This window comes from Coenobita brevimanus, chromosome 101 (genome assembly GCF_032717465.1).
Source record: "Coenobita brevimanus isolate Jiangsu-jjx chromosome 101, ASM3271746v2, whole genome shotgun sequence".
Taxonomy (NCBI): domain Eukaryota; kingdom Metazoa; phylum Arthropoda; class Malacostraca; order Decapoda; family Coenobitidae; genus Coenobita; species Coenobita brevimanus.
In genome coordinates, this window is record NC_137054.1 from 63,002,565 (window position 1) to 63,029,905 (window position 27,341).

The 27,341-nt window shown below is 39.7% G+C and overlaps 1 protein-coding gene across 1 annotated transcript in view; it reads right to left on the reverse strand.

Moving 5' to 3' along the window:
* Window positions 1-27,341, reverse strand: part of LOC145414877 (beta-sarcoglycan-like) — a 144,515-nt gene that overhangs the window by 49,782 nt on the left and 67,392 nt on the right. Inside the window, exon 4 of the mRNA XM_080284295.1 lies at window positions 13,966-14,055. Coding sequence (XP_080140421.1) covers window positions 13,966-14,055 — 90 coding nt within the window. The remainder of the gene's footprint in view (window positions 1-13,965; window positions 14,056-27,341) is intronic.

Genomic DNA, 27,341 nt, shown 5'->3' on the forward strand with positions numbered 1-27,341 from the left:
TCTTCTGATCTTCCCTCATTTTTTGTTTTTGCTTCCTCCCTTTTCTCTTTCAGTAATTCCAGTTCCTCTTGTGTTAGACATCTTTTTATCCATACATTTTTGAACTCCTCTTTTTCCTTAAGATTCTTTGCATTTTTTAGTATCTCTTCCACAGTGTTTACACTCTGGAAAGTCACCTTTAGAGGTCTTGTCTTGCTTTTCTCGTATTTCCCTAACCTTTTGTGTTCCTCTATGTCTTTACTACAGATTTCCTCTGATACTTCTTTCAGTAAGCTCATTACATTTGCCATCTTCTTTTTGTCTCTTGTGATCTTGTTTTTAACTTCATCCTCTTCTATACCAGTGATTACTATTGATTTATTTATCTCTACTGACTCTCTGACTAACTTTGGATTGTTTTGGATTATTCTTTTCACCTCCTTTTTAATGCTTTTTTCCTCCACCCTTGTTTCTAAGTCTTTCTTTACTTTCACCATTTCTGCACACGTGGTTTCTACATCATTTTTGTAGCTTTGCACAGCTTCATTTACTTGTGTTATCTTCTCCTCAATATCACTGCTCTGGTCAATAAGACTGCTAACTTGCCTAATTGTCTCTGTGTCATTTTTGAACTCTTCCATAACACTCTCGTGATTGACTACTGTACTTGCCATTTCACTAATTTTCTTCCTAAGTGTACTCAATTCCACGGTTAGTTCACTGATGGTTGTGTCTTTCTTATTGGCCTCCCTTCCAAGTTTTTCTATTTCTTCCTTTTGCAAGTGCATCTGCTTCTTTATTTCATCAATTTCATTTTTGAAAGCCATTTCTAGTTTGTTTAAACATTCAACCAGTCTTTTGTGGGTCTCTACTTCAACCAGTTCTTGGTAGAAATCATCATTTTGCTTTTTATCTTTATCCCTTTTCTTTTCCAAATTTGTTTTACTGAAGTGTGTATCCATTTTGCAATACTTAAAGTGCAAAGCATATACTTACAATCTCCGTCTTCTTGTAAACAAACCTCAGAGATGACTCAGCGTATTCTTTCGTCTTGGTTCTATTTCCTGTTTTTACAAGTCTTGTTGAAACTTATTATTTTTTTCCTTTTTATAATGAACAATCATTTAGTCTAACCTGGTACTGAGCTTGACTCATACAAAGATACTATTTAGGTAATGCCACTGGCCGTGATTGGTATGGAGCGCCCGTGTCACACGTCCACCTAGCTTGAATCCCTCTGTGTGTGTGTGTGTGTGTATTTACCTAGTTGTGATATACAGGAAATGAGCTATGCTCGTGGGGTCCTATCACTTTTTCTCGTTAAGTCAAATTTTGCTTTGAACTCATTTAAGTTTTTAGACTGGACGATCTCTTTGTCCAGGCTGTTCCACAGGTCTGTGCATCTATATGGAAAGCTATATTTCTTGATATCCTTCACACAACTTGGCTTTTTCAGTTTCATTCCATGTCCTCTTGTTACTCTCCTATTCCATACAAACAGATCATTTTTATTAATTTTATCTAGTCCCATCATGGCCCTGAACACTGCAATCATGCTGCCCCTCTCTCTCTTCTTTCTTCTAGACAAAGCAGGTCCAGCTTTTCCAGCCTCTCTCTGTAAGACAGATCTGCCAGGCTGGGGACCATCTTGGTTGCTGTTCTTTGTATTCTCTCAATCTTGTTTATATCTTTCTTCTTGTGAGGGGTCCACACTACTGCCGCATATTCCAACCTGGGGCGGACTATGGCCACTACCAATTTTTTCATTATTTTCTCATCCATGTAATGGAATGCCACTCATATGTTAGTCAAGAGATTATAAGTCTCTCCAACTATCTTGTTAATGTGCTTTTCTGGTGACAAACTATCTTGGACCAGCACTCCCAAATCTTTCTCTTCTCTCCTTTTTGTGATTAATTCATTACCCAACAAATAATTTAGTGATGGCCTCCTGGTACTTTTACCCATTTCCAATACTTTACATTTCTTTACATTAAATTTCATTTCCCACGTCCGGCTCCAATTGTGTATCCTATCCAAATCCTCCTGTAGTATTTTACAATCCTCCTCAACCTCTATCTTCCTCAAGCTCTTTACATCATCAGCAAACAGACTTGCATAACTGTTCACTCCATCTACCATATCATTTACGTAAATCAGGAACATTACTGGCGCCAACACTGAGCCTTGAGGGACTCCACTTGTTACTTCCCTCCATCCAGACATCTTTTCCTTTATTACTGTCCTCATTTGTCTGTCTCTCAAAAATTCTCTCATCCATTCCAGAAGTTTCCCCTTTAGTCCTCCTATATATTCTAGTTTCCACATTAGTCTCTTATGAGGTACCTTGTCAAAGGCCTTCTCAAAGTCTAAGTACACACAATCCACCCAACCATCTCTCTCCTGTACCACATCGATAGCTCTTGAGTAAAAGCTCAACAAGTTAGAAACACATGACCTTCCACTTCTGAATCCAAACTGACATTCAGCCAAAACATTCATCTCTTCCAGATATTTTACCCATCTGTCTTTCAGGATTCTCTCACACAATTTTGCGACCATGCTGGTTAGAGACACTGGTCTATAATTCAGGGGTTCTTCCCTGTTTCCTCCCTTGTAAATTGGTACCACATTTGCCCTCTTCCATTCTTGTGGCACTTTCCCCTCTTCCAGTGAGCATACGATTAAGCTGTGAATTTTATCCGCCAGTTGTTCTCTGCATTCCTTCAGTACCCAATTAGAAATTCCATCAGGTCCTGGGGCTTTCCTTACATCTTGAGTTTCCAGTAATTTATACACTTCCTGTACCTCCACTTTTATATCTTTCATCACCGGAACATTTCTAATCACTCCCTCCCCTTCCACAAGCTCCTTTTCTTTAGTGAAAACTGACTGGAAACGTTTGTTCATTATTTCTGCTTGCATTGCCGCATCCTTAAAGACCTCTCCTTCTACTTTCAGTTTGGTGATTCCTTCCTTTTGTTTCAGTTTGCCATTAACAAATCTATGAAACAGTTTGGGTTCATCCTTGCATTTGTCAATTATACCTTTTTCAAAATTCCTTTCTTCTTCTCTATGTATTCTTGTGTATTCATTTCTTGTTCTTTTATATTCTTCCTTTGTTCTGTTGTTACCTCTCTTTCTCCAATTGTTCCATGCCTTATCTCTCTCTTTTTTTGCTATCATACACCTTTTATTAAACCACTCCTTTTTCCTGTTTTCTTTCCCTCTTACTCTTGGTACAAATTTTTCCACTCCCAAATTATAGAGGTCTAGAAAGATATCCCACTTCCTCTATATCTCTCTTGTTTCTCTGAATTTTCTCCAATCCGCATTTTCAAAAAAGTTTCTCAATCCTGTAAAATTTGCTTTCCCAAAGTTGTATCTTCCCTGTCTATGAAGCTCGTCTCTTGGCTCGACGTTTCCTATTAACATCTGGAACTCAATGACCACGTGATCACTTTTTCCCAAAGGACAGAGATATTCCAATGATTCTATTACATCGGGTTCTTTGGTGAACAGTAAATCTAACCTTGCTGGTGTGTCCTCACCTCGAAACTGTGTCTCTTCTTTGACCCATTGCGTCATCACATTATTCATTATTATATTTAATAACATAGTGCCCCACGAATCCTCGCCGCCTCCCGAGTACCATTCCTCCCAGTTCACCTCTTTACAATTAAAGTCACCCACCAAAATTATATTATTGCTTTTCTAAATTATTTTTTGCAAATAGCTAGCCATATCTGACAACATCTCATGGTATTCGTCATCCTTCCATGCTCTCGTCTTTGGGGGAACATACACTACCGCCATATCTCTCTTAACATTCTCTCCAGTTTCTAATTTCATATATATCACTTCAGCCCTGCCTTCTCCCATTTCCACAGTATCTACATTTATGTTGTTCTTCACTGCTATCATCACTCCTCCTCCCTTTTTTTCTTTTCTGTCTTTTCTCCACAGTTTGTATTTACCATCTCCCAAATGAACATCAATATCTTCTCTTAATTTGGTCTCTACAAAGCACATGACATCAGGTTCATGTTCTCTCAAGAAATTGTTAATTTTGATCCTTGTCGATATGATACCATCAACATTAGTATATATCACCTTCAAATTATTTTTGATGTTTTTAATACCCTCTTCTCTCCTACTCTCCGTCAGTACCACTTCCTCAACTTCTGATCTTTCACAACCATCCCCCTTAGTTTCCTTCACTTCTATTTCCTTAACCCCTTAACCGCGGGGCGTCACTTTCGTGACGCTTGGGAGCAAGGGATCATACCGCGTGGCGTCGCTTTTGTGATTCTGTGTTATTTTGAATTCACCCGGGCTTCCAAGTGGGGGCTTGTATCATCTATCAGTACTGCCAATGTCCAACACTAGTCAGCACTCCTAATCTCATCTGTACTCCCATCCATTGTTGACAATTTAGCCATTTCTCCCCGTTCTTGACTCCCCTCCCTACCCCCCCTCCATTACCCTATCCTCTCGCCTGCCCAGCTGTGCTACGCTAAGTAAATCTTCCCTGGAATTTTTCACTGATTTCATCCATTGAAATAAGCCCTATGTCCTATTCTTATACCAAATAATATAGACAAGAAAGAAATAAGGTAAGTGAGAGTGCCATACACCTGGCATTGGCTAATTATCACCTGACAACACCTCACGTGCACTCGTTCGCTAATTTTCGCTGTTTTTTTCCCCTTGAAATATGCCGTATAATCTATTTTCGTAATAAATATACATGTAAGGAGGGAAGGGAGAAGCCTAAGTGATATTTACATTCACCTGGAACTACCTAATTTATAATGTATTGTCTAGATTTCCTGCCAATCATTTCAGTGCTAGACAAAGCTGTTTCAAGATCTAACATTGGTAGCTCTGAATATATATCTCCTAAGTAGGCCTCTAATCTATTTTCGTAATAAATATACATGTAAGGAGGGAAGGGAGAAGCCTAAGTGATATTTACATTCACCTGGAACTACCTAATTTATAATGTATTGTCTAGATTTCCTGCCAGTCATTTCAGTGCTAGACATAGCTGTTTCAAGACCTAACATTGGTAGCTCTGAATAACCCCTAAGCAGGCCTCCACCCCGGCCCTCCCTTATCAGTTTACTCTCATCTTCCGAAGCGAGGGTACATATGTTTCTTCTTGCTGACTTCAAGGCCTTTTTTCACCCCCATGCAAAGGGCCCTGTGACCTTTACCCCCTACTAAACCTCGTGTGGAGAGAGGTAAAGGGCTGACAATTGATAAAAGAGTGACTACGATCTTTCTATTGAGTAAAACAGTGCAAGTGGAATTGTAAATAATGTGTAAATAATGTGTAAACAGCAAGTGAAAGTAATGAATGTAAATATACGTGAACAATGGAAAATAGTTTTATAAGTTACTTCAAGTGACAGTGCATAACACAGTGTAAATAAAATAGAAATGTAAATAACGTAAATAAAATAGAGAACGTAAATAGAAATGTAAATGAGTAGTATTATAAGAATACGAGTATATACCCTAGGAGTAATGAAAGTGAAAGTTTCACTCTAGCATGTCTGAATGCTATGAGTTATGAGAGTGAAGATGAAAGTGACATTCACTCTCAATGCCAGTATACAGGACGAGAAAGTGAATGCTACGTATTTTATTGAAAGAAATTGAATCCCTACAGTGACAATAAACTAATACTACTGAAAGAAACTTATGGATAAAGACTGTAGATATATATAAGTGTTATATAGTAATAGAAATATAAAGTGTGAGGGGTTTTATGAATAATAAATGACAGAGTACCAAGAGCGAACTAGTGCCAGTGCGACGATCAGACGCGCTCGTAATTTCCATTGCTTTCACAGTGTTTTTTTTTTTAGTATGGATCCCAAACTACTTGAAAATTGTAGAATAGTGTTTATAGTGTTTGTATCTGGCTGTGGTAATCATATTACGGGTTGTCGGGAAGTGTATAGTGGAGACTTCGTTACCCTACTTCAGAGGTCTCCACAAGTCCTACGGTAACTGACGAAGGCTCAACAATCATTCCAGGAGAAAGCTGAAGGTATGTGCCATAAGCATATGTAATTTTATTATTCTAGGACTAATAACTGATTTTTGGCAAATATTTTTTGAGAGTCTGTCGGAGCCCGAATAACCCCACGGGACACGCAAGTCATTGGTAAACAAGCCCGCGGTGTAGGGGTTAAATACCATTTCCTTACTTTCATATCCAATACTCTCCAAAAAAAAGTATTACATTCTTCCTCTGTCCTCTTATCATTTTTTTCTTTTACTTCTTCCTTTAATGATTTTAAAACGTCTCTTTCTTCTTCATTCAGATCTTTTCTTATTATAATATTTTGTGTGTGTGTGTGTGTGTATGTGTGTGTGTGTGTGTGTGTGTGTGCATGTATTTACCTAGTTGTAATACAGTCAAGTCGCCTATGGCGCGTGCTTCTATGGCATGGTTTTCTATGACACAGCAAGGTGCCAGACCCCAAAAAACGAACCACGCGCATAAACTATACCTATGGCGCAGTCATGGCAAGGTTTGAAACACGCAGGCAAATTCCCCTGGTGGCCAGAGAGTGAACCTCAGCCCCCATCCACTGTTCAAACCCCTCTCAGTGTGTGGCCAGACCGTTTGTTATCTGATCACCCCTTCGTTTTTTGTGCCTATTCTTACGTGTAATACATGCATTGACTGATTGCTTGATTGTGTGCATGTGTAAAGTGGGGAAAAATGGGGAAAAGTGGGGTGAAAAAGGGACTTCGAGCGAACGTCCAGAACCAAATTCCATTTTTCCCTTAGGTTTAGTTATTCGTATGGCACAGTCTTCTACGGCACGGGCACGGTCTGGAACCAATTAGGCGCACCTTAGGCGACTTGACTGTATACAGGAAATGAGCTATGTTCATGGGGTCCTGTCTCTGTTTCTTGATAAGTCAAATTTTGCTTTGAACTAGTTTAAGTTTTTAGAGTGGATGATCTCTTTGTCCAGGCTATTCCACAGGTCTATGCATCTATTTGGAAAACTATTCCTTGATGTCCTTCAAACAACTTGTTTTTTTCAGTTTCATTCTGTGTCCTCTTGTTACTCTCCCATTCCATACAAACAGATCTTCTCTGTCAGTTTTTTCTACTCCCATCACTGCCCTGAACACTGCAATCATGTTGTCCCTCCCTCTCTTCTAAGGAAGGCAGGTCTAATTTCCAGCCTTTCCCTGATGACAGATCTGCCATGCTAGGGACCATCTTGGTTGCTGCTCTTTGTATTCTCTCGATCTTGTTTATATCTTTCTTTTTATGTGGGGGCCAGACTTCTGCCACATATTCTAACCTGGGGCACATCATGGCCCCTGTCAGGTTTTTCATCATTTCCTCATCCATGTAATGAAATGCAACTCTTATGTTAGTCAAGAGATTATATGTCTCTCTATCTTGTTAATGTGTTCTTCAGGTGACAAATTATCCTGGACCAGCACTCCCAAGTCCTTCTCTTCTCTTGCTTTTGTGATTGGTTCACTACCCAGCAAATAATTCAGTGATGATCTCTTGGTACTTTTAACCATTTCCAATATTGTACATTCTTTTGCGTTGCATTTCATTTCCCACATCCGCCTCCACTCACGAATCCTATCCAGGTCCTCCTGCAGCATTTCACAGTCTTCTTCAACTTCTACTCTCCTCATGATCTCTGCATCATCAGCAAACAGACTTGCATAACTGTTCATTCCATCTACCATATCGTTTACGTAAATCAGGAACATTACGGGTGCTAACACTGAGCCCTATGGGACTCCACTTATCACTTCCCTCCATCCAGACATCCTGTCTTTTAGTACTGTCCTCATTTGTTTGTCTCTCAATAAGTTTCTCATCCACTCCAAGAGGTTCCCCTTCGGTCCTCCTATGTTCCAATTTCCATGTTAGTAGCTTGTGAGGTACCTTGTCAAAGGCTTTCTCCAAATCTAAATACACATTATCCACCCAACTATCTCTCTCCTGTAGCACACATATCGCCCTTGAGTAGACGCTCAACAAGTTGGAAACACACGACCTTCCACTTCAGAATCCAAACTGAATTTCTGCCAAAATGTCCATCTCCTCCAGATATTTAATCCATCTGTCTTTCTGGATTCTCTTGCACAGTTTTGCAACCATCTGGTCAGTGACACTGGTCTATAATTCTGAGGTTCTTCCTTGATCCCTTCCTTATAATTTGGAACCATATTGGCCCTCTTCCATTCCCAACGCACTTTCCCTTCTTCCAGAAAATACACAATTAAACCAAGAATCTTATCTGCCAGTTGTTCTCTGCATTCCTTCAGTATCCAATTAGAGATCCCATCTGGTCCTGGGGCCTTCCTCACATCTTGAGTTTCCAGTAATTCCAGTAATCTGTATGCTTCTGGCACTTCAACTTTTACATCTTTTAACACTACATTTCTAGTCACCCCCTCCTCCACAAAATCACTTTCTCTGGTGAAGACTGATTGGAAGGATTCATTCATTATTTCAGCTTGCATAACGGCATCTTTATAGACACTTCCTTCTACTTTCAGCTTATTGAATCCTTCCTTTTGTTTGAATTTGCCATTAACAAATCTGTAAAATAATTTAGGTTCTCCCTTACATTTGTCAACTATACCTTTTTTGAAGTTTCTTTCTTCCTCTCTATGTATTCTTGTATATTCATTTCTAGCTCTTTTATATTCTTCCTTTGTTCTGTAATTACCTCTCCTTCTTCATGTGTTCCATGCCTTATCCTTTTCTATTTCTGCTATCACACACCTTTGCTGAACCAATCATTTCTCCAGTTCTCTTTCCCACTAACTTCTCACACATACTTCTCCACACCTGTATTATAGAAGTCTAGAAAGATATTCCATTTCTCCTGCACCTCTCTTGTTTCCCATAATTCTCGCCGATCTGCGGCTTCAAAAATTTTCTCAGTCCTGTAAAGTTTGCTTTCCCAAAGTTGCATCTTTGTGTCTTGGATTCTGTGCCTCGTGAGTCTGAAGTTTTCTCGGTGGAACCAAGACCAGACACAACATTTTTCCGTGGTTGTACCTTAACCAACATATTTTGGCGGGTGATTAGCATGCAACCCCAGAATGCTACTGTTTCATTAAAATATTGTTTGATACTGTCAAAAGCTTTGTTTACTTTGCCCATAGGATGGTCCCTATTGGTGGTTCCTTCTTGAAGCCTTCTATGATGAGATGGGTCAGCATGAAAAAGTGTGTGATGGTTCAATGTTTAGGTCAGAACCCATACTGAGAGTCACATCAAACAATGTGGAGGGTGATGTTCTTTATGATTAGCCTCTTCATGATTATGAATGGTATACACAGCAGTGATGTTACCCTAAATGATGCAGAACTATTGGCAGGTTTTCCTGGTTTGAGTATGGGGGATGATGACTTCTTTCTTCGAGATACTGGGGAGTTAATTACGAGTCTAGAAGTTGAAGACTTCCATGAAGGCATTTCTTGCTATGGGGACAAGATGTTTTAAATGGATGCTTGAAATTTGGCCTGGTCCTACTGGTATGAACTTTTTTGTGCTTTTGGCCATTTGCTGGATTTATTGTTTTGCATTTTTATGTGTTACTGACGTGTAATAGTTTATTAGGTTGTTTGCTTGTTCATTTTTCCATGGGTATAGTTCCATCACTGTCCACTATGGCTTCATAAGTTGATGAGGGGGTGAGTTTTCAGATGTGTGAATATTTCTTAAAGTTTTCCAGAATTAGCAGCTGTTTGTTTTATGTTCAAGGTGTCTATATGCTTTTCACACTCTCTTCCTTGCCTGTTTTAACCTATTCATTAATGGTGCTGTTTGGGTTGTGCAAGGTTTCTGCTTCCATTACAGTGAAATGAGTTTTCCCTTTAATCTGTTTCTGTCCTTGATGAGTTGTAATCTGAGAGGAGATTTTTGTTTTGAAGTATTCGATGTTGCCACTAGGAATATAAGGCTTGCTGGCTGTTGTAATGATTCCAGTGCAGGTGGATATTGCTTTGTCAATTTTTGGAAAATGGCCAGGTAAAAATTTTCTTGTGCTTGTTCTATGTTTTATGTGAACTGTCCCAATTAAGCCTTATTACAAGTGGTGAATGTTTTCCTGTTTCTGAAGTGTCTGCATAAAACTGTTTTCCTGTAATCACACTTCCTGAAGTATCAGTTGGTGTTGCTGCTCATGCCTGGCCCAGCAGATCCATCTGTCTGACAGAGGGACATCAGGAAGGGGGGTTTGTAGCATAGTGTTCTAACTGAGGTATTATATTATCATGTGTGTGAAGTGGGTATGTAGGTGTTTCTTCATCATTAGTGTAGGAATGTCTGGAGGTGGGAAATTGTTGATGAGAGTCTGATAATTGTATTACCATGTGTGTGAAGTGGGTATGTAGGTGTTTCTTCATCATTAGTGTAGGAATGTCTGGAGGTGGGAAATTGTTGATGAGAGTCCGATAATTGTATTACCATGTGTGTGAAGTGGGTATGTAGGTGTTTCTTCATTATTAGTGTAGGAATGTCTGGAGGTGGGAAACTGATGAAGATTGTCTGATAATGTCTGTGTGGTGACTGTTTTGTGTATACTTGTGTTGTGTGGCTTTGTTATATAACAACACAGGTGCAGTGTGTTAGCATAGGGTGCCAAATAGCAATGTGTGCCACACACGTTCAGATATTCGCTAGCAAGGCAGACTAGTTTCAAAGTGAGCTGTGGGAGTGATGCAACCAATGATTGCACAGGGTTTTGTTCTGTGTGGTCTGCAAGGTGACATAGTAGACGTGAGGCACAGAACACAAATGATGAGTATACCTTTGGAGTACCAGAATATATACAAAAACAGTAAATGGCAAACAGTAACTGTATATGAATACCTTAAGGGTAATATGAGGATGGTGGTGGGAAAAACCTGGTGGCAGTAGAAGGGAAGAAGGAGGTGTGGTTGTGATGATGCAAGAAATTATAAAGTACTGTAGAGGGAAAGCATTATGTTTCAAATATGAACATTTTAAAATATTAAGGCAAATTGTTGAAAAATGAACATTATCTAACTATCTATCTTTATATCTACTAGGCTGCTTCCCCCCAAACAAAGGGAGGTAACTGAGACAGGACGACACACTCCCAATTTACTCCTCCAAACACACACATTTATTCGTATTTTAGCCCCAAGGGGAGAAGGGACAGATCCTCACTGTACCACACTGCACAAGGGTCAACTGCACAGTGCAATCAGTGACATCTGCAGCAGGGCCCAACAGAAGAGCTGGTTTACCCCTACCACATCACAATGGATCCATCCCCTTACCCGCACCTGATCTGATCAGCTGATCAGACCAAATGCAGGAGAATATCCCCTCGGGGCCAGGTCACCAATTATTCATTCACAATTTCTCTCCAATCATTCCTATCATGCACAGCCACTCTTCCTTGCTCAACAGACATCCCTCTCGCATCTAACACTCTCTTCACACTGTCCATCCATCTTATTCGTGGTCTTCCTCTCAGCCTTACACCACTCACATCCGATCCAGTTATCTTTTTCACCAATTGCTCATCATCCATTCTCTCCATATGCCCAAATGAACGTTATAGATTATTAACCCCTACACCGCGGGCATGTTTACCGATGTTTTGCGTGTGCCGCGGGGTTATTTGGGCTCCGACAGACTCTCAAAAAATATTTGCCAAAAATCAGTTATTAGTCCTAGAATATTAAAATTAAATATGCTTATGGCACATACCTTCAGCTTTCTCCTGGAATGTTTGTTGAGCCTTCGTCAGTTACCGTAGGACTTGTGGAGACCTCTGAAGTTGGGTAACGAAGTCTCCACTTTACACTTCCCGACAACCCGTAATATGATTACCACAGCCAGATATATACACTATAAACACTACTCTATGATTTTCAAGTAGTTTGGGATCCATACTCTAAACAAAAACCCACTGTGAAAGCAATGAAAATTACGAGCGCGTCTGACCGTCGCACTGGCACTAGTTCGCTCTTGGTACTCTGTCATTTATTATTCATAAAACCCCTCACACTTTATATTTCTATTACTATATAACACTTATATATATCTACAGTCTTTATCCATAAGTTTCCTTCAGTAGTATTAGTTTATTGTCACTGTAGGGATTCAATTTCTTTCAGTAAAATACGTAGCATTCACTTTCTCATCCTGTATACTAGCATTGAGAGTGAATGTCACTTTCATCTTCACTCTCATAACTCATAGTATTCAGACATGCTAGAGTGAAACTTTCACTTTCATTACTCCTAGGGTATATACTTGTATTCTTATAATACTACTCATTTACATTTCTATTTACGTTCTCTACTTTATTTACGTTATTTACATTTCTATTTTATTTACACTGTGTTATGCACTGTCACTTGAAGTAACTTATAAAACTATTTTCCATTGTTCACATATATTTACATTCATTACTTTCACTTGCTGTTTACACATTATTTACAATTCCACTTGCACTGTTTTACTCAACAGAAAGATCGTAGTCACTCTTTTATCAATTGTCAGCCCTTTACCTCTTTCCACACGAGGTTTAGTAGGGGGTAAAGGTCACAGGGCCCTTTGCATGGGGGTGAAAAAGTCCCTGAAGTCAGCAAGAAGAAACAGACGTACCTCCACTTTGGAAGATGAGAGTAAACTGATAAGGGAGGGCCGGGGTAGAGGCCTACTTAGGGGATATTCAGTGCTACCAATGTTAGCTCTTGAAACAGCTATGTATAGCACTGAAATGATTGGCAGGAAATCTAGACAATACTTTATAAATTAGGTAGTTCCAGGTGAATGTAAATATCACTTAGGCTTCTCCCTGCCCTCCTTACATGTATATTTATTACGAAAATAGATTATATGGCATATTTCAAGGGAAAAAAACAGCGAAAATTAGCGAACGAGTGCACGTGAGGTGTTGTCAGGTGATAATTAGCCAATTCCAGGTGTATGGCACTCTCACTTACCTTATTTCTTTCTTGGATAAATTATTTGGTATAAGAATAGGACATAGGGCTTATTTCAATGGATGAAATCAGTGAAAAATTCCAGGGAAGATTTACTTAGCGTAGCACGGCTGGGCAGGCGAGAGGATAGGTTAATGGAGGGGGGGTAGGGAGGCGAGTCAAGAACGGGGAGAAATGGCTAAATTGTCAACAATGGATGGGAGTACAGATGAGATTAGGAGTGCTGACTAGTGTTGGACATTGGCAGTACTGATAGATGATACAAGCCCCCACTTGGAAGCCCGGGTGAATTCAAAATAACACAGAATCACTAAAGCGACGCCCTGCGGTATGATCCCTTGCTCCCATGCATCACGAAAGTGACGCCCCGCGGTTAAGGGGTTAATAAAGTACAGTTAGTCCCTGCTATAACAATGAGATGCATTTTGGAAAACTCATCATTCAGCCAGGGTATCGTTAAATGGGGACGTTATAACATGGAAAGTATAGGGATGCATTTGGGAGCCTTGGGATTACCCCCCAACCAAGTCCAAAACCTCCCAAATGAGTCCAAAAACAAGTTTCTAGCTCACCCAATCCCCCAGAGAGCTTTAAAACAAGCTAAACTAAGCCTAAATGCAGTTTATAACACACCTTATCCAAAAATAAAATCTGAAAACCATCAAAAATAAGTCTGGAAAACATCAAATTTAGTAAACTATACCCAAAAATGACAGTGTTCACCCCACCTATGACTAAAATATATTAATCTAAGTCTAAAAACCGTTTATAAATCAACATAAACAAAAAAATTAGGCCTAAAACATCATAAAAATCGGTTCAAAAATACAAAACCCATCGGATAACCAGGAAGTGACCATTGACAGGCAGAGAAGGGTATTAATTTTTTCACATCGCTAAGGGCGGGGTATCGTATAGCAGGGAATGCCTGTACTATATCACAGGAACTCTTGTACCACTGACTGGATATCCTTAACTTGCCTGAAAGTTATCAACACTGCGTATTTCTGTCTTCTCTGGTCCCACTTCCAGCACTGGTGGGTTGTTGGAGGTTCGTAGACTCAGCGACACCTGCAGCAGAGGTGAATCGATATGAACATTATACCTTCACATGCATACCAATCTAATCTATGACACAAGACATGAGGAGATTCATAGCACTACTCAATAATCTTAAATGGAACATGAATTAGTAAAACAAAAGCCTCCTTCCTCTGTGCCACAGATGATACAAAGCTGCTTGCACTAAAGGTATTGAGGAATGGGACACAATATTTTTTTTTTTTTTTTTTTTTTTAACGAGGAAGGAAAACAAAATTAATAAAAAAAAATAATAATCCATAAACAAGATTACTGGTGTCCTCCATTCATAAAATTTCTATAACAATTGGACTAGAACAGCTGTAGGCTGACGTTTAGGGGGAAACAACTCTGTGGAAGTGAGTTCCAAAGAGATGCAGTTCGGGGAATAAAAGATTTCTGTTAGGTGGAACTTCTGCGATATGGCAGTGTGACATTCCAGTCATGAGCACTACCAGATACCTGTGTAACACAGGGGAAGGCATGGAGAGATGGCACAATGGGTGCAACTTCATCTGAGCATTTGCCATAAAAGTATCTATAAAATAATATAAGGGAAGTAACATTCCTTCCTGCCTGTAGGGGAGGTAGTTTACTTGTAATAGCAGGGTTATTAAAATTCTAACAGCTTTGTTCTGAATTTTGTCTAGCTGTTCTACTGCAACTTCTCCACATCCATTCCAAAAGGCTGAGCAATATTCCAGCTGAAAGCACACATGACTCCCATAAACTACAGCAAACTGCTCGTCAGTGAAGAAGCTACGAATTCTGTACAATAATCCAAGTTTAATTGAGGTGGTTTTAGCAAGTGATCTGGCATGAAAGGTCCAGCTGAGGGCAATATTGAGTGAAACTCCAAGAGTTTCAACACTTTAAGAGACAGCAATGTTAGTTGCACTGAAGGAAATATGGGAATCTGGCAATATCTGGCTCTACTGGCATTAAATGAGACAGGGTTATTTTGTCCACCTTAAGTGATCCTAGACAAGTCTTGATTTATGGAAATGGCTGTACTGAGTTGTGAGTTAGAGATATTAAACTTTGTAAATGGGTGTTTAAGTGTGAATGAAATGTGAAGTGTTGAGTCATCTGCATATGAATGAATGGGATTATAGGTGACAGATAAGAGATCATTAATGTGAATTAAGAGTATGGTTGGAGCCAGAACTGATCCTTGTGGCATGCTGGTGTTAACCTGTTGAGAGCGATAGGCCTCATTTGGGACTTATCAGAGTCGAAAGCGATAAGCCTCAAATGAGTGCGATTCTCAAAGGCGTACCAAAACTGCGCCACAAGGGGTAGGTGGTTGAAATTTGTACGGGAAAAAGGGGCAAGTGGCAACTTTCGATACCACCCATGCACTATCCCATATACGATCAGAATACGCGCGCACGTGCACGGACACCATGGAGTGTGAACTAATTTTCCTCCCATGACATCGCCAACTCCGCACCAGGCACTAGGGGATCTACACACACACACACACACACACACACACGAGAGATAGAGAAAGAGAGAGAGAGAGATAAACGGGATCTGTGCACACACACACACACACACACACACACACACACACACACACTTGAGAGAGAGAGAGATAAAGGACATTTCTCTGAGAGAGAGAGAGAGAGAGAGAGAGAGAGAGATAAAGGGCATTTCTCTGTGAGAGAGAGAGAGAGAGAGAGAGAGAGAGGGAGAGAGAGAATAAATACAGGAATGGCAAAGAAGCGTCTCACTGGGCGAGGAGATAAGGCATAAACTTTGTCCCTCTTCTCTCTCTTATTCTCAGTTCCCTTCCTCCTCTTCTCTCTTATTCTCCATTCTATTCCTTCTCTCTGAGAGAGAGAGAGAGAGAGAGTTGATGATACAGTAATCATGTCATCTTTGCCAATGCCTTGGTAAATATAGGCTGTTTTTCCCGGACAATAACCTACCTCAATCACCGCGGGTGGTGGGTGGGTTGCTCGCGCCACCAGCTGTTCATCTTCTAGCCATTTTATCTCACTACCATGTGACTTAATGTGGTCATATATATATATATATATATATATACAGTACCCTCGCGTCCAACACGCGTTAGTCCAGCACGATTCACGTCCAGCACGGAGAGCAAATAATTAGTATTATTTAATACGATTTAATTACTGCAACATGAGTGTGTTAGCATAACACGCACAGAGCCCCGAGAAGTGGGCGAAATCCGCAAAGTTCGCCTCTAGCACGATCACCCCCAGTCCAACACGGTCATACTGGACATTCCCATGATGATGATAGCCAATGAAAACTTCTGATCAAGTAGCCTTCCCCGCCCGCTATCGTGACGTGATCGTGATGCCGCCCAATCAAAAACGCTTCTGCTGTCACGTGATGTTTTGTTTAAATTTCTCCCGCCACAGCGCCACTCAGTCACATAATTCGCATTGGAAGGTGCTTTTTTCTTGCTGCATTTTCTGCCCTTGTTACTGCATTTTACCCTGCTCACGATGCCTAGGAAGCCTTCTGAGAACCCCAAGAAGCGTCGGCACCTCCCTCGGGCCACCAAACTAGAAAGCATCGAGAGGAAGAAGAAAGGGGAGAGGAAAGTTGACATTGCCAAGGCCTACAACATGAATGAAGCCAACATGAGGACCATAATAAAAAACCAAGACAAGATCCTGGCAGCAGTGAAGGCTTACAGAGTGCTAGGATAGGCAGAACCAGGACCTTCCATGGCTGTGGACGAAGATAGTGATTCTGAGTGTGATTTTGAAGGATTTATGAGGGAGGTTGAGGAGGAGCAGCAGCCATTACCCGCTAGTGATGCCAGCAGCCATCCTCGGGGGTCCCAGTAGGACTACCTACAACCTTGGATACCACCTTCCATTCCCAGCAAGCTCACCAACACTATCCTAAAAGGTTAGTTATCATTCATAGCACAGTACCATTTATTATAATTACAGTAGTACCAATATATGTATAGGTATATGGTAGGTATTTAGGGTGACTTTTCCTAGGTTGCTGACATAATTCATTTTTCCCCATAAGCTCTGTTGTTTGTCCAACACGTTTTTGGTCCAACACGGGACCCATGCTTGACAATATTACCGTGTTGGACGCGAGGGTACTGTATATATTTACAGTATATATATACAGTACCCTCGCGTCCAACACGGTAATATTGTCAGGCACAGGTCCTGTGTTGGACCAAAAACATGTTGGACAAACAACAGAGCTTATGGGGAAAAATGAATTATGTCGGCAACCCTAGGAAAAGTCACCCTAAATACCTACCATATACCTATACATATATTGGTACTACTGTAATTATAATAAATGGTACTGTACTATGAATGATAACTAACCTTTGAGGATATTGATGGTGGGCTTGCTGGGAATGGAAGGTGATATCCGAGGCTGTAGGTAGTCCTACTAGGTCCCTGGAGGATGGCTGCTGGCGTCACTAACGGATAATGGCTGCTGCTCCTCCTCAACCTCCCTCATAAATCCTTTGAAATTCCTCTCCCCTTTCTTCTGCCTCTCGATGAATTCTAGCTTGGTGGCCTGAGGGAGGTGCCACCACTTCTTGGGGTTCTCAGAAGGCTTCCTAGGCATCGTGAGCAGGGTAAAATGCAGTAGCAAGGGCAGAAAATACAGCGAGAAAAAAACACCGTCCAATGCAAATTATGCAACTGAGTGGCACTGTGGCGGGAGAAATTTAAACAAAACATCACGTGAGAGCAGAAGTGTTTTTCATTGGGCGACATCACGATCACGTCATGATAGCGGGTGGGGGATTCTACTTGATCGGAAGTTTTGATTGGCTGTCAGCGTCACAGGAATGTCCAGTATGACCATGTTGGACCAGGGGTGATCGTGCTAGAGGCAAACTCTGCAGATTTCGCCCACTTCTCGGAGCTCCGTCAGTGTTATGCTTACGCACCCATTTTACAGTACTTAAATTGTATTAAATCGTACTAATATTTTGTTCTCCGTGCTGGACGCGAATTGTGCTGGACAAACACGTGTTGGACGCGAGGGAACTGTAAATATATATATATATATATATATATATATATATATATACATATATATATATATATATATATATATATATATATATATATATATACATATATATATATATATATTGCCGGATGGATGCGAACATGTCCAATACGATGATGTATGTATCATTCAATTCTGTAAGACTCGAAATTTCAGCCAAATCGTCGCTTGGCGCCCGGTAACTACGGAAGCATGGTCGCTCTCCACAGGTTAACTGAATGGAAGTAGGAATATACATCATCTACTTTTATCTTTCTGTCACTGGGATATAAGGAAATCAGAGAAACAAAAGACGTTAGTCTATAGCAAAGGAGTTTGGATAGCGGGGAACGGTGCCACACTCTGTCAAAAGCTTTAAAAATACCAAGGGCTTCTGTATGAGTTTCTCCATGTTGGTCAATTGGTTAATGGATAATGTGTATCAGGAGATAAGTATATCAATGGTGGATCTTTTGTGGCAAAATCCATACTGTCTATCACTAATTAAGTTGTTGGATTCAAGATGTTTAACTATGTGCTTATTCATTACAATTTCAAATATTTTACCAAGAGAAGACATGATAGCTATTGGTCTGTGGTCAGAGGGGTCAAAGAAACTTCCTTTCTTCAGAACTGGGTGGACACTGGCTTCTTTCTAAGAACTAGGGAATGAAGAAGTACATATTCTGAATAATTTAGCTAGAACAGAGGCAAGTTATGGGGAGCTCTTTTTCAAAACAACTGGAGGAATTCCACCTGGGCCTGGAGCTTTATTGGTTGGTAAACTGTCTAGGATGGATTTTATGTATTTAGTCTGTATTTTAAACCAAGGATTTTTTGCATTAGTCAAAGGATGTGAAAATGGAATGTATGCTTCCATGCACGAGAGAATAACCTCCATAATGCGCAAAGCACACTCAGATGGCTCTCGGCCATGGAAGCAATAATAATTCTGGGAAAATAAAAGAATAACTGCCTGAGGGTCTCCCAGTCAGCAGCTCCAAAGTGCCACAACCGATGGTTTTTTGGAGGGTCCACAGGCCTTACTGGAGCAATAGGACAGGTTAAGGTGATAAGGTTGTGATTGGAGGAGCCTAATGGAGAGGAATCATTAACAATGTAGGCAGAAGGATTAGTTGTAAGGAAGTGGTCAAGTATGTTGGAACTCTCTCCAAGGTGGTAAGGGATATGGGTAGGGTGCTGTCCAAGCTGCTCTAAGTTATTATGGATAGCAAAGATGTACGCTTGTTTACCAGGTGGATCAGTGAAAGAAGAAGAGAGCCAAAGGTGGTGGTGAACACTGAAATCTCCTACAGTGGAGATTTCAGAGAAAGGAGAAATGAATATGATGCATTCTATCTTAGAAGTAAGATAGTTAAAGAATTTTTCATAGTAGAATTTGGGATAAGTAAACAGCACAGACACATTTAGTCTGAGAATGATCGGAAAGCCATAGCCAGAGAGTGGAGTATTCTGAGTATTTAAGTTCAAGACAAGTGAGCAAGATATGTCATTGTGCACATATACACAACAGCCACCTCTGACTTTGAAATGAGTATAGAGAAAGTAGGAGGATACAAAGAAGGGTTTACTATCAGTTGTCTCAGACAGCTGCATCTCAGTTAGGAAAAGAAGGTGAGGTTTAGAGGAAGAGAAGTAGTGCTGAGCAGAGAGAAAGTTAGAGGAAAGGCCATGAATGTTGCAGAAATGAAGAAGTGAGTCAGACAGTGGCTCCAGGCATCTTGCTGGGTCATCACTGGGAGAAGAGTGGATGATGGAGGGACTACGAGGCTTGGTTTGTTGATGCCATTTTTTTTTTTTTTTTTTTTTTTGGGGGGGGGGGGGGTAAAATTTTGAATGGGAAGTGTAGTGTGTAATAGGCATGTAGTTAGGTGCTGAGAGTTAGAGAAACTTGTATTGGAAAGCATGCTGGCCTACTCTCTGCATTACTGAAACAATGAAAATTGCAGATGATGCAAAAATTATGAAGCAAATCAAGAACAGGGACATTTGTGAGGAGTTGCAAAATGATTTAGACAAATTGTACATTTATAAACAGATGTGGAAAATGTAGTTTATTGAAAAAAAAAAAAAAAAGAAAGAAAGAAAAAAAAAAGCCATGTCCTAGAAATAGGAGTAAGTGGCAAAAGAGCTAATTATGAGAATAAAATGGGAAGACAGAGGATCAGCAATGCAAGGGAAGAGAAAGATTTAGGAGTGACCATACAGAATAATCTATCACCAGAAAGGCATAAGATCTATGGAGGTGCATACAAATTGATGGCCAATATTAGAGTGGCTTTCAGCTATCTGGATGAAAAAATGTATCCACAGTAAGACTAAAATTAAAATATGCAGCAGTGCTATCATCACCTCACTTAAAGAGGCATGTTAAAAAATTGGAAAACATACAGAGGGTGGTGAGTAGGATGTTACCAATTTTGAGAGAATTGTTTTGTAAAAAGAGACTGAAGTAACTGAAGTTGCTAATGATCACTGAGAGAAAAGAGAGAAGATATTTTATTATAAGGTTTAAATGTGTTAGAAAACCGGAAAATGTAGACAAAGAAGACCTGTTTGTGGATGATGATGGCAGGGAAAGAGGACATGAACAGAAACTGAAGAAGAATAGATCCTTAAACAATGTGAAAAAATTTAGTGTCCCATATAGAAATATAGACATTTGGGACAGTCTGGAAGAGGGGGCAGTGCAAGGAAAGTACATCCATGTGTTTAAAAGCAGATTGGATAATACAAGCTATGGAGACACGACAACACGAGCTTCACTCAATTCCTGTAGACAGTACTACAACTAGGTTGGTGTGCACACACACACACACACACACACACACACACACACACACAAAGGGGCCCAATGATGTGAGGAACATTACCTACCAATGCCCCTCTGGGAAAAGTGATCATCTGGTTATTGAGACAGTAGTGGCAGGAGTAAAGGAAGGAGAAAGGGATGAAAAACACAGAGAAAATAGAAACAATTATGGGAAGGCAGACTTTGCTTCCCTGAGAAACTATTTCCAATATGTAGACTGGAGTAAAATAAATACGATCACATATGTTGATGAGAAATACAAGTTTTTTATAGAAATATATAAAACAGGAGTTAGTAAATATGTCCCAAAATTTTCTGCAGCTATGGAAAGGAAGAAAGATCAGTTTAACAACAGATGTAGAATGGCATATGAGGTAAGAAAAAGGGCATGGAATAATGTGAGAAGAAGGTATAGTGAAAGGGCTTGGGAGGAGTACAAGCAGGTAAGAAATGAATATGTAAGGGTGGAGAGAGAAGAAGAAAGGAAATATGAAAAGGATATTGTAACTAAATGTAAAAAAGAGCTGAAACTATTTCATAGGTTTGTAAATGGTAAAATGAAAGTTAAAGACAGTATAATACGATCGAGGGATGGAGATGAAACTTACGAAAGAGAAGAAGAATTGTGTGAAATAATGAACAACAAGCTGCAGTCATTCTATGTGTTGCAGGAGGAATTAGGGAACCTGAAATGGAACCCAGCATGATGGGAATGGCAGAAATTACAGTTGACATAAATAGGATGCTACAGCCGGCATGGGGTTTGGATGTGAGAAAAGCAATGGGACCAGATGGTGCGGCTGGATGGATCCTGAAGGAATGTGCAGACCAGTTAGTAAGCCCTGTTTATATCATCATCAAGACCTCGTTGGGAAATGGACAGCTACCTAAAGAGTAGAAAAGAGCAAATATTGTGCCAATCTTCAAGGAAGGAGATAGGGAAGATCCACGCCAATACAGACCTGTATCACTTACTAGTATTGTTTGTAAAATCCGTGAGAAAATTATTAGAAAAAGATGGATAAAGCATTTAGAAGAAAATGAAGTGATAACACCAAGACAATTTGGTTTTAGGGAAGGAAGATCATGTGTTATTAACCTATTAAGCTTCTACAGCAGGGTAATAGATGTCATACGAGAGATAGAGAGGGATGGGTGGATTGTGTCTATCTTGATCTGAAGAAAGCATTTGACAGGGTGCCCTACAGGAGACTGCTGTAAAGTTGACGACCTTTGGAGGGGCACATGGGAAACTATTAAAGTGGATGGGAGATTATTTGATAGGAAGGCAGATGAGAACAGTTGTAAGAGACAAGATTTCATCCATCCATCCATCATCCAATCCTACGTTGCCCCATGAGGAGCGTAGGAGCCCGGGGCTAGGCAGTTGGTCCCGACATTTAAGATGAGAGTGACAAGCCTCACTCATCCCTGAGTGGAATTACATGAGCAATAAACCCCAACTATCCCTTGGATATAAACCTTCACCGGCTCAATCCAACTGGAGCACAATAATTACCCACTAAACCACCAGGCGCCAAAATTTGGTTACATGGTTACCACCCAGCACAGTAAATGGTTTCCTGGTGTACAGGAAACCATTTGGCTTGTCACTCAGTGTAGAGTCACCCACGGGCAGAAGGAAGAGGAAAGAATGAAGGAATGAAAGACAGAAGAGGAAGTGTAAAGTCACCCATAGGCAGAAAGACAAGGAAAGAACGAAGGAAGGAAAGACAGAAGGAGATGGAAGGAAAGAAGGATGGAGGAGAGGACAGGGCAGACACCCGAAAGCAGCACTACACTGAGTGAGTGGATGGTGAGAAGGTTTCACATTGGAGAAACGTGACTAGTGGAGTACCCCAGGGCTCTGTCTTAACCCCAATAATGTTTCTGATAAATGTAAAAGTTTTGCCAGAGGGTTTGAATAGTTACTTGAGTATGTTTGCAGATGATGCTGCTAAAATCATGAAACATATTAAATGTACTGATAGTTGTAAAATACTGCAAGAGAACTTGGACAAACTCCACAGCTGGAGTCAGACTTGGAAAATGGATTTTTGATGCCAAGAAGTCATGTATTAGAAATGGGAATGAGTGAAAGAAGACCGCACTGGACATATCAAATGGGCAATAAGATAATTAGTAAAAGAAAAGATGAGAAAGACTTATGAGTTATTTCTCACAATGACTTGTTACCAGAAAAGCATATAAACAAAATTATTGGAGGAACTTATGGATTACTGACTACCAGGAGAGTGGCTTTTAATTATATGGACGAGGAAATGCTGAAGGAGTTGATAGTAACCATGATAAGACCAAGACTTGAGTATGCGGCTGTGGTATGGTCACCTCATTTGAAGAAGCATATTGATAAACTAGAGAGGGTTCAACGGATGGCAACAAGGATGATACTGTGCTTAAGGGAACTCATATGCGAAGAGATATTGGGAAAACCGAAGTTACCAACACTGCGCAAGAGAAGGGAAAGAGGTGACCTGATCACAATACTTAAATGTGAGAGAATTGGAAAGGGTGGATCAAGAGGGTCTTTTTGTGTTGGATGATGGAAGAACAAGAGGTCATGACTTCAAACTGAGGAAAAGTAGATGTCTTAATGATCTTAAAAGGTTCAGTTTCCCAAACAGAACCATAAGTATTTGGAATGACTTAAACGAAGAGGTGGTGCAAGCAAAAAACATTCATGTGTTTAAAATCAGAGTAGATAATTATAGATATGGAGACAACATGGGCTTAGCTTAATTCCTGTAAACTACAAATACGTAAATACACACATGACAGCATGCGTCTAGATGGAGACAAATTCATGTTGCCAAACTTTCACCTATTTTGTGAACATGGAGTTCAACTCAAATTTATGTCGGTCCTGTCTCCAAGTAAAATTTAAGTGTAGAGTCAATATTAGCTGGGAAAAAGAAAAAAAAACTGTTGGGCTTATAAGATGGACGTTGTTAGTTATTAGACCACTGGGACCATCATTTCCATGTGAAAGGTTACGCATTTGGCTCTGACCCCTACATATGACGACATTAGGGCAAAAATAAGATTAAATAAGAGCAGAAGCCCATCATCTAAAGGATTCAAAAGTTTTGAAACCCAAATGAACAATGGTGATGAAAAATGGTTTGGAATGGCAGTTACAAAGTAGTGCAGCACAAATAATTTTGACAAGAATTGAGATATTGGGAGGAAAAATTAATGAACTTTGTGATATAGGGGAGAACAATTTTGACATAATGAGAAGAGTAACTGACAGAAAATAATTTGAGAGAGAGAGAGGGGAAAAAAAAAAAAAATGAGGTGGGTAAAAAGTAAAAAGTCAGTAGAGGCAGAGGTGTAAAAAATACCTACAGCCAGATGCCACAAAATGAAATTAGAAAATGAAGTATTACAGAGATGCATAAGAGAAAATGACTGACAACAAAGGCAGCAGAAACATAATTGAATAATATGCAGAATGTATGGCAGGTAATAAGCAGAAAAATAGAACAGAAAAGAACAAAGGAGAAATTGGAGACAGAAGAAATGAAGAAAAAGTACATTTTGAAGGATGTGTGCTGAACATTACAAGGAAGAGAGAAAAAATAAAAGAGAATAGTATCTGATAGAAAAAAATATTTGATTGTTAGGAGATATTGACGATTAAATTAGGAACAAAACTGAAATGAAAGAGTCAGAGGAAAACACAGCCTGCGAATTGATCCAGGAAACAGATACAAGTAATATTGGTTGGGAGAAAGAGATCGAGGGAGTATGGAAATTAGGATGGTATCGAAAGAGTGAGAAGGGGCCACTTAAGATACAGTTCAACTCAACCAGTGCTGCCAAAGAGATATTGAGATCCATATAAAGACTGAAAGACAGTTCAAGATTCAGTGGGACCGGCGTAAGAAAGGACGTAAACCAGGAAGAGAGAGAGGGAGAGATAATACAAGGATTAAAAGCAGATGCAATGAAGAAAAAGATGAGAAAACAAAGAAGTACTTTTTTTTTTAGTGATAAAAATGAAAATAGTAAAATAGTATACCAGGGAGAAAACAGAAAGTAAACAGGAATCACAATGGAGAAAGTAGAGGAGACAGACGCACAGTAAAAGTAACAGAGAGCAGCTTATGTGGTGTTATGCAGATGGATTAATCTAAAAAAATTTGAGTTAACATATTACAGTACATTATATGACCAGGGAAAAACTGGCATATATGTTTAAGTGAAACAAAGATAATTAAAGATAAAACCAGTGGTGCTGAACTGGAGTGGATAAAGTATACAGAAAAAAGACAAAGGCAGGTAGGTCTGATGAGGTTTTAATAATTCCAGATATCAATGTCAAGAAATGTGGAAATGGGCAGCAACAAGGCAGATGCCTTAACAGTAGGAATACAAACTGACAAAGAGAGAAAGATGGATGAAGGATTGGCTTATAGGCCTCCCAAAACAAGAACATGGAATGATGAAAGCTATGAGGATATCACTAGAGATATGTTGATGTAACTGGAAAAACTTGCACTAAGAAGAAATGGACTAGACTTTACAAGAGAGTTTAACTGCAAAGAGGTAAACTGGGAGAAGAATGATTCAGGTAATAATACAAACATATGGAGTTATAAATTACATGAACTATTAACAGATAACTTACTGGTACAGAACTTAAATGAAAACACAAGAATGAGATGTGATGATGTGCCATCTTGGTCTACCATACCCCACTAGACCAGATACTGGATATACTGATCACTTTGAGGGCCCACGGTCAAACTGTCATACATACTGGATACACACTGGTAAATGGAAAAAACCACTTGGACCTACCAGGCAACTCCTAGCCCACCAAACACTTTTTTGCATTTAACATACTATAAACTCTCAATTATCCATTGTAATTCAGCCAAGCCTTAAGTCAGTTAAAGCAAAATGTCAGCTATTGCACAGTACCCCCTTCACTGGCTCAACAATCAGCAGTGTGCTGGATATTGTGTTAATGTCTGTCTCAACTCTCTATCCTAATTGCTATCCCATTAGTAAAAGATGAAAGCTAAACATAAAATACAAAACAGTATTAATACAGTATTGTAATACTGTACTGTGCAATCCCAGTTAACCGGGAAGCCTGGGAATATTCCAGTTATTTATTTTTCCCAGACATCTGATACACAGTGGTATATACAGTAAAAGTCCTGTAATCCGAATCGCAGGGGACCAAGGGTCTTTCAGACTATTGGGAGGGCCCTTTGAAAACATTAAAAATATTGTATGTACATGATCATTACTTAAACACTTAAAATGATATGAGTTATTGTTTTACTCACCGGAAATGCAAAGAAGTATAGATGAATAGTTTCAGTCAGGTACATCCAAGACCAAGGGCAAGTCCAAGCCAGATAAATCCTTAGATAAAGCCCAGAAAAAAAAAAAAAAAAAAAAAAAAAAACAGACCATAAAAATTCAAAAAATATTGCCTTGGCAAATTTGGAGTACAGTATTGGGATTTTCAGATTATTGGTGGTTGGATGGGAGGTCTTTTACTGTACAATACCACTTGTATCCAGGACCACAAAAATAATTCCATTTGAAACATAACCTTTTAAACAAACCCCATAGACGTAACACACATGACTGCAGTGTGCACAATGCACACAATAAGTTCATTTTGTTAAACATTATTTGTTATTAATGAAACATGGAAAAAAAAAATAAAGCAATAAATCTTCAGTATTTATTGGTGAACTAATGATTACGAAAGAAGTGTTGTACAGTAGAATTATCAAGAATCCCTTCCTCAGTTGTGTATGGCCACAGCCCACCAATTTGTTCCTCAAACCCGTTCTGAGATGAATTTATACATCATCTTGGAATGCATTTGCTTAGATGATCAAATGTAGCTGACAGAAATGAAGGTTTGCTTTGTTGGATAAAATTACTGTGCTTGCAATCTGTACATATTTACTGCATTATCTGCAAACCAGCTGAGTGGTGAGCGAGGGTGGACTACAACAGTCAGGCAAGGAACAAAGTGGCAGGCTGTGGCCCAATACATAACTGTGAGCAAAGGAGTAATGATAATTCTACTGTACAACACTTCTTTCCTAATCATCAGTTCACCAGTAGATGCTCAAGATTTATTTCTTTAGTTTACTTTTCCATGCAATTCATATGTATTTTCAGTACTGTACTGCAGCAGTCCCTCATTTATCTGGACGCTCAGTATCCAGACATGTATCGTTATCCAGATGCTGGACCTTGGCTCTATTAAACCATTATCCGAATTTACTTGCTATTATCCAGATATAAAAGTCACCGAGAACTTAAGTCGGCCAGCCAACACGTTCAAACATTCAGTATCGTGGCCGCTGGGCTCAAGCCGTGAGCGGGAAGTAGTCCTTAACCCACAACCAAAGCTAAAGCT